Consider the following 8559-nt stretch of genomic DNA (forward strand, 5'->3'; position numbering starts at 1 on the left):
CTCTGCTCAGCAGGGAGCTTGCTTCCTCCTCTCTCTCTGCCTGCTTGTGATCTCTGTCAAATAAATAAATAAAATCTTAAAAAAAAAAAAAAAGTGGGTTGTGGAGACCAAGAGTATTAGACTCTATCACTTACTGTGTAAGAAGGAATAATAAACGTAAAATTCAATTAATAACCATTCCTTTCCCCTAAAGCCAATCTGAGATTTAATTAAATTCAATCTAATATAGGCCTATGATGACTTTAGGAGAGCTAAACTAAATCAAATATCCAAGATTCTTCCCCAGAATAGATCCAGAATTCTGTGGAAAGCAATCTAGTTTTCTGGAGTACCCTCATCACAATAAAGAGCTGTATTATAGAGTATAACCACAGAGGCTATGGAGGTGTGGTTATAGGTGTGTTTGTCCCAGAACAAAAGAGGTAAATGTAAAGAAAAGTAGAAATCCAACAATATAAACTTATATTTTGCTACTTCCTTACTATAGTTTATAAACTTCAAGGTAGGCCTTCACAGGAAAAATCAACCTAACACAAATACAGTAAAAGCCATATACAGTAGTCAGAAAAAACATGGGCTTTGCATACAGACTTGGGGTTGTAAGAATTAGTTTTAGTTACACAGCCATCTGCCCCATAAGTGCTTAATTAGTGTATGTTTTACTTCCAGTTCTTTTGCCAAATAGATGTGTAAATTTAGGATAACTACCACAGTTTCTTTATCCTTAAGATAAGGATCAATAATATCGACCTCACATATTAACATGATAATTGACTCAGACAGTGCATATAAAGCACCTGGTTGGTAGTAGGCACACAACAAAAGTTACCTCTCTTCCTTCCCAACTCCTGGTACTGGGGAGCAGTAAATAAAAGAAGTCAAAAGAGGAATGAAATGGTTTATTACAGATTAAGTTAAAGATAAATTTATAGTACATACCAAAGAACGCCTCATCTGCATTAATATAGTCATAAAGCAGTCAAAGCTGATCATTCCTTCCTGGCTTGATAGTAGTTTGCTTTTCTCCATGGAATTTACAACCGCTGAAGCTCCCAAAGCCATTTCTATCCATTCAAGAAGATACCGCAAAGAGCCTCGCTGGGCTGCTAAACCAAGTAGCAGCTCAGAAGCTAATCTGCGACCTAAAGTGTCTGCACCAGAATTGGGAATAGTTACTCCTTTAAGAAATGTTGTCACTTGTGATAAGCAGTCCAAACCCATCGGAGGAATCTTGCTTTCATTTGCTAAAGATAATGGTGGCAAAGAGCTGACAACTTCAATTGCAGTATGAATAACGTCGTTGCAAAGACTAAGACCAGGTCCTGACACAGGCATCATCCAGCTTTGTCTCAGAAGTGCAAATAATAAGCTTAGACCAGTTCGAACACCCATTTCTATAAGTGCATCAGTGCTTGACCGGGGACGTTCACTAACAGAATGGACATCTGCTGAACCAGAGCTGCTCTCTGGGGAATGCTGCTGCTGTTTCACTTTGCCTTTGTCATGGTATTTATTAGAAAGTGCATAAAAGACACGCTGGAGTACAAGGAGTCGTTTCCGAAGTGCCCCAGCAAATGGGGAATCTGAACATACCATCTTTGCTAGTGCTAGCTGGCTGCTAAGAAGGGCATCCAAATAGTGGTCCTGCTCATCACTTGAAAGAGACTCACGTTCAAAGTCTGGCAACTGTGGTCCTTTGAGGCACAAAACTTGTTGGGGCAAAGGTACTACTTCTTTATTGCTGACCAGTTTAGAATACAGAACAGCAACTCCCTCTCTTGTAGCAATAGATTCACTATCCTCTGTAATCCAGGAGCTGTTGAGGTGTTCAAGCCACTTCAGTTTCACTGGTGGAACCATAGTTGCCATGTTGGTTTACTCTTCAGCCATTAGTTCTACAAAGGGGGATGAAAAAGCAGTCAAAAACTTATATAGATGATTCACAAAATGTTTCTGAACCTCCACCTTACACTTACAATTAGCGATTTCAAACTGGTGAAACAAAGTCTGCACTTCAATTAACAGGAATATACCAATGTTAGTATTTTAGCTTTCATAAATGTACTATAGTTATAAGATGCTAATATTAAGGAAAAATGGTGAAGGACACATATGGGAACTCTGTATAATTTTTGCAACTTTTGTGTAAACCTAAAATTAACCCCACATAAAGTTTATTATAAAATTAGTAATTTGCATACCTTTTCCCTTCTGATTCTGGTCCCACTGTCAATATAACAGTGGGTTTTACATGCTGATCACCCCCAAATTCCTATCTTCCACCCAGACCTCCCCCCTGAATTCCATACTCATATATACAATTGCCCACTTGACTTTGCCATATAGATATCTAATAGGCATCTCAACATACTCAAAACTGAATTCCTAATCCACCAATGACCATCCAAATCTGTTGTTCCTGTAGACCTCCTCATGTCAATAAATGGCAACTCTATCCTTCTAGCTCCTTTCGCCAAAAACCTTGAGAGTCACCACTAATTTCTCCTTCTTACACTCCAAATTAGGCAGTACTACTTTCAAATACATCCAGAATCCAAACAGTTCTCACCCCCTTCGTTGCTAAAACCGTACCCCAAGCCATCATCTCTTGGATCACTGAAGGAACCTTCCTGCTAGTCTCCATGGCTATATGGAGGAACCACAGTGACTCCAAAAGGGCAGAAATGTTTTTGTATATTTTGTTTACTGCTGTATTCCAACACATAGTAAATACAACGTAAGAATTTGTTTTTAAAAAAAGTACTCTAATGAATCATTGAACACTACATCAAAAACTAATGATGTACTATGAAGTGGCTAATGGAACATTAAGGAAAAAAAAATACTTAAAAACTAAGTCCTATGGGATGAAATAGTCACAAAGGACTGGCATCCAAGGTACATAAAGAACTACAACTCAGTAATAAAAAGACAATTTAATTTTCAAAATGGTCAAAAGACTGAACAAAACTTCACTGCAGATATATGAATGGCCAATAAGTACAAGAAAAGTTCTCAACATCATTATTCATCAGAAAATGCACATTAAAAACACAAATAGAGGGGCGCCTGGGTGGCTCAGTGGGTTAAAGCCTCTGCCTTCAGCTCAGGTCATGATCTCAGGTTCCTGGGATCGAGCCCCGCATCGGGAGGGAGCCTGCTTCCCTCCCCGCCCCCGCCAGCCTCTCTGCCTACTTGTGATCTCTGTCTGTCAAACAAATTAAAAAAAAAAAAAAAAAAAAAAAAAAAAAAAAAAGACTGACAACACCAAATCTTAGCAAGAATGTAGAGCAACTGAAACTCTCACAAATTATTTGCAGGACTGTGAATGGGAAAAAGCACTGGTAGTTTCTTAAAAACTAAACTAATAGTTTTCTTATAAAACTAAAACTAATCTCTACTCAATGACCCAACCATTGTTCTCCTAGGGGTTTGCCCAGAAGAAAACACAGGTCCATAAAAAGACTTAAATAAAAATATGGTTTCCCCTAGAAGGTGAGCACATGAATAACCTGGGAAGGAACATGAAGGAATTTCCTAGGGTGATGATAATATTGAATTACCCAGGCATATGCATTTATCAAAACTCAATAAACACACATTTAAGATTTTTACATTTCACTGAATGTGACTTTTACCTCAGTAAATAGTGAACTCTATTTGATATGCAAATAGAAGTATATTTGGGGAGAAGTATACTGATAACTATAATTTATTTTGTAATGGGTCAAAAAAAATGCATTGATGTGTAATATATCTTTATACATATCCATATATATGAATAGGTATGCGGTAAAACAAAAATATTAAAAGACTAATGGCAGAATCTCAGTGGTGAGTATATATCAATTCATTTAATAATCTTTCAACTTGGCCATATATTTGAGATTTTTTTTTTAAGGGCAGGGAATAATCTTTTTTTCTTTTTTAAAGATTTTATTTATTTATTTGACAGAGATCACAAGTAGGCAGAGAGGCAGACAGAGAAGCGGGGGGCGGGGGGGAGCAGGCCTCCTGCTGAGCAGAGCCCGATGCGGGGCCAATCCCAGGACTCTGGGATCATGACCTGAGCCAAAGGCAGAGGCTTTAACCCACTGGGCCACCCAGGTGCCCCATTTTTGAGATTTTTCATCATAAATTATTGCAAGGGAGGTGGGGACTAAGTCTGCAGAATGGAAGTCATAACAGTTCGTACTAAAAAAATCCTCAAATACTGAAGGGCATTTTATTGTCATGATATAGGTAATCTTCAAGAAAGAGCTCAAGTGATAGTGATCCTAGACTAATTAAAAGGAGTTTCCTGGGCGCCTGGGTGGCTCAGTGGGTTAGGGCCTCTGCCTTCGGCTCAGGTCATGGTCCCAGGGTCCTGGGATTGAGCCTCGCATCCGGCTCTCGGCTCGGTGGGGAGCCTGCTTTCCCCTCTCTCTCTGTCTGCCTCTCTGCCTACTTGTGACCTCTCTCTCTGTCAAATAAATAAATAAAATCTTTAAAAAAAAAAAAAAGGAGTTTCCTATTTGTCAATATGCCTTATTAAATTCTAAATATAAAATCTGATGACACTTCTCTTCTCAAGATTATCATTACTATGCTTAATTATCTTCATTAGATACTCAGAAAGTATGTACTTGGGAAGGGGAAAACAAAACCTAAGCCTCCTCCCACTTCATTTAGTAATTATTCAACATTGTGCAGGGGAGGGGAACCTGGGTGGTTGAGTTAGTTAAGCATCCCACTCTTGATATCAGCTCAACTCTTATCTCAGGGTTGTGAGTTCAAGCCCCACATTGTTTAAAAAAGACAAAAACAAAAACAAAAACACCACATTGTGCAGAGGATATTAGAGTACCTTATTTACCTCCCTTCCGGCAACCCATACGTAATTTTTGTTCTTTTTAATTTTGCAAGTTTGATAGCTGTAAAGGCATACGATGTTGCACTAATTTCAATTTTCCCAATTACTAATAAATCTGAACATTTTATATTTATTGATCATTTGGATATCTTTTGGATATCCAATAGGAAAGATACTTAATTTACACTGCATGACCTTCTGAATTTCATATATGTGCATTTGTTACCAAACCAAATCTGAAAACTCCATTTTTAAATAAAGGAAACCAAAACACAGAAAAAGTCAAATTTTTAGAAATGCTCTTCTACAATTTTTTAAACAAAAAGGGGAAGAAAAAAAAGGATTTCACAATTTCTAGAAAAGTATATAAAAAACATTATTTATCAACAAAATGTAGCCAAAATTGACCAAAAGCAATCTACAAAGACTTAAAATACTTCATTTCTAAGTAAGACTTCAATGAATAATTCAATTCAGTATTAGAAAAAAATAAGCTTAAAAAGTGAGTAATAAATATAGCAGTAACTGATGAATAAGAGAGACAAAAAAATAATAGGATTCATATCTAAATTTCAGAGGTGATTCTTAGTGGGGGGGTTGATCAGCTAACCTAATCAAGGGAAGAAAAAGATAAAACATAAGATACTCAGTATTATAAATATGAATGAAAAGACAGAAATGGAAATTTGCCTGTTCCTCAAAAAGTTAAACATAAAAGTTACCATGTGACCCACCAATTCCAGTCCTATGTCTAAACTCAAGAGAACTGAAAATGTATGTACACAGGAAAACGTGTACAGGAACATTCAGTAACAGTATTACTTATAATAATGGAAAAGTAAAAACCAACCCAAATGTCACCATCATCAAATTCATCAATAGATGAATAAACAAAATGTTCTGTTATTTATATAATGGAATATTATTCAGCCATAAAAAGGAATGAAGTACTAATATATGCTATAACATGACTGAACCTTGTAAACACACTAAGTGAAGAAGCCAGGTCACACACACTGTATGATTTTATTTATATGAAATGTTCAGAACTGGCAAATGAATAGAAACCAAAAAAAAAAAAAAAAAAAAGTTAGTAGTTGTAGGTCAGGAGCTAGTGGGAAAATAGGGAGAAACTGCTTAATGCTTAATGTAGGAGGTGTTTTACTTTAGAGTAATTGAAAATGTTTTGGAACTGGACAGAGATGGTGGTTGCAAATACTGTGAATGCACTAAATACAAATAATGATTCACTTTAAAATGGTTAATTATGTGTTATGTGAATTCTGACTCAATAAATTATTTTTAAAAAGAAAATGAGCATGGCAGGAAGTACTTCACCAAAATGAACTTGGATATGTTGCCAAAAGAAGATAGAATCAACAGTGCACAAATATACAAGAAATATACAAACAAATATACATCAAGAATGATTTTGATGGATCAAAAAAAATTATAAGATGCCATTCCAGATTCATCAAAATGTGAATTCAGGGAAATTCAGGAAAGAAAGTCAAGAGTATTTAAACAGAAATGAATCAGAACAACTAGAAAACATAAAAATGTTCATATAAAATCGTAAGAAAAAGAACCTGAGTTTAGAATGTGAGAAAAAAATTTAATGAGCCAATGACTTCCCTTTTAGTTCTATAATCTACAATGAGACAAAACTGATAATATGGAAGATGAAAATTCCACAATGCACCTAGCACAGTGTCTGGTATTTCATAAGTTCTTAATGAAGGCTGCATTTGAAGAAAACCAACTGGCTAGTAATTTACAGTAAATTAGAGAGACAGAATAACATGGTTAGGATACTAGTGAAATATATCAGTAATGAGGTTTAAACAAACTAACAACAAAAACCAAGCTGTGGATGTTTGAAGAAAGAAATCTTTTTATGCCTTCAGGAAACAGACAATTTTTAAAACTACTGTAAATGTCTCAGGGCATTGAGGAAAGAGTCTTTGCTCTTCTTAAGTAGCCAATAAAGTAATATCAAAACTCAACAAAGCACAAAAAATACAATTGTAATGCTGCCCTATAAAGGTAGTTATAAAAGTCCACAACTAAAATATTAGCAAGCAAAGTGGAACTGTATATTAAAAGGTTAACATGTGACATGTTGAATGGGTTTATTTGAGGAATATAATGATGGAGCAACAGAGCAAATCTATTATCATTAACAAAATCCATGTTATATTGTGAGATGTTTAAAAAACAGCTGATAAAATACAGCATCCATTCCTAATAAAAATCTAATAATAAGGCAAGAATAAAGGTTTCCTTTTTAAATTATTAAAAATTTTATATCACAAAACAGAAGAAAAACACTGGCAGCACTGGTTCCTAGAGTCAAATACAAGTGCCCACTTTTACCGCTTTTATCAATAATGCAATTGAACAAAAAAATAAGTATCATATAGTATTCTAGAAATTGTTATCACAGTGAGGTAGTTGATTACAGAATAAATAAATATCAAAACTCAAAAGTATTTAGCTCTAAGTAGTCATATCCCCTTTGGAGAGTCATGATGCAACTGTGGGGTGGTCCCACACTCTCATGACCATGCTCACCAACTGCCCTGAACACAGCTGAAACAGAAAATAGGAAGATGGCTGCAAACCCTTCAGGACAAAGTTTTCAGAATCCAGAATGCTCACCATTACACTGTGGAACCGCCAGGACAAAGTTTTCAAAACAGAAATAGAAGTTGCAATCTTGGCAGAACTAGACAAAGGGAAGAAAGTTACTAAAGCGGAACCAATCCTCAACAAATCATCCTAGTGCTAGCACTGCACTCCCAGAGACCCTCAGTAAGGACTTCTGGGAGCGTGCTGAACACCAGCACACTGTAGCAGGCACATACACATTCACCTGGAGACTTCAAAACTCAAGACTGTACATGAGAATCTTATTCTTGCCCTTTTACCTCATCCTGACCCAGAATAAAGAACATATTTGCAATGAAAGTGACTTTATAATATCAAATGCCAAAGCTATTATCATTCAGTGCTATACAAACTATGACTCAGTATTTGGGCAAAATTTCAAATTTTGTTCTGCCTTAAAAGAAAGGCTTATGTAAGTGAAAGCAAAAATGAGGGTAACCTGGATAATGAGAGGTTTGGAAGTTGTATTATCTAAGGAATTGGTCACGCTAAAAGTGACTAACTTTTTTGCAATTCAATTTGATTTTAACTCTAAATCAGACTCTACATTGGATGGTTACATTAACTCATCCACGAGCCCCTAATAAGTTGGACTAGGTATATTATTTCCACAACAGGCTTTAAAGAATCATTTATAGTACTTAACTTTAAAGAAACAAGAGTATTCTTTAATAATATAAACCAGAGTGCCTGGGTGGCTCAGTCAGTTAAGCATCTGCCTTTGCCTTAGGTCATGATCCCAGGATCCTGGGATTGAGCCCCACATGGGGCTCCCTGCTCAGCGGGGACCCTACTTCTCCCTCTCACCCTCCTCTCTGCTTGCGCTCTCTCCTCTCTCAAATAAATAAATCAAATCTTAAAAAAAAATAAAAATATAAACCAATAGTCTTAAATAAGTTGCATTCATATTTGCTATTTATGGAATTGATGTAAGCGTACCTTCTGATTTTACAGTCAGCATAACCAGAAATATATATACACACACACACACACACATATATTTATGTGTGTGTGTATATATATATATATATATATAT

The 8559-nt window shown here is 35.9% G+C and overlaps 1 protein-coding gene across 7 annotated transcripts in view; it reads right to left on the reverse strand.

Moving 5' to 3' along the window:
- The window catches only part of LOC111153329 (HECT and RLD domain containing E3 ubiquitin protein ligase family member 1), a 169107-nt gene that overhangs the window by 139932 nt on the left and 20616 nt on the right, over positions 1–8559 (reverse strand). For all 7 annotated transcript variants that reach the window (XM_022512300.1, XM_022512298.1, XM_022512295.1 and 4 more), the window contains exon 2: positions 940–1895. In XM_022512300.1, the coding sequence (XP_022368008.1) occupies positions 940–1869 (930 nt within the window). In that variant the 5' untranslated portion in view covers positions 1870–1895. The remainder of the gene's footprint in view (positions 1–939; positions 1896–8559) is intronic.

The sequence above is a fragment of the Enhydra lutris genome, unplaced genomic scaffold (assembly GCF_002288905.1).
Source record: "Enhydra lutris kenyoni isolate GAN:26980312 unplaced genomic scaffold, ASM228890v2 scaffoldscaffold31, whole genome shotgun sequence".
NCBI classification, from domain to species: Eukaryota; Metazoa; Chordata; class Mammalia; order Carnivora; family Mustelidae; genus Enhydra; species Enhydra lutris.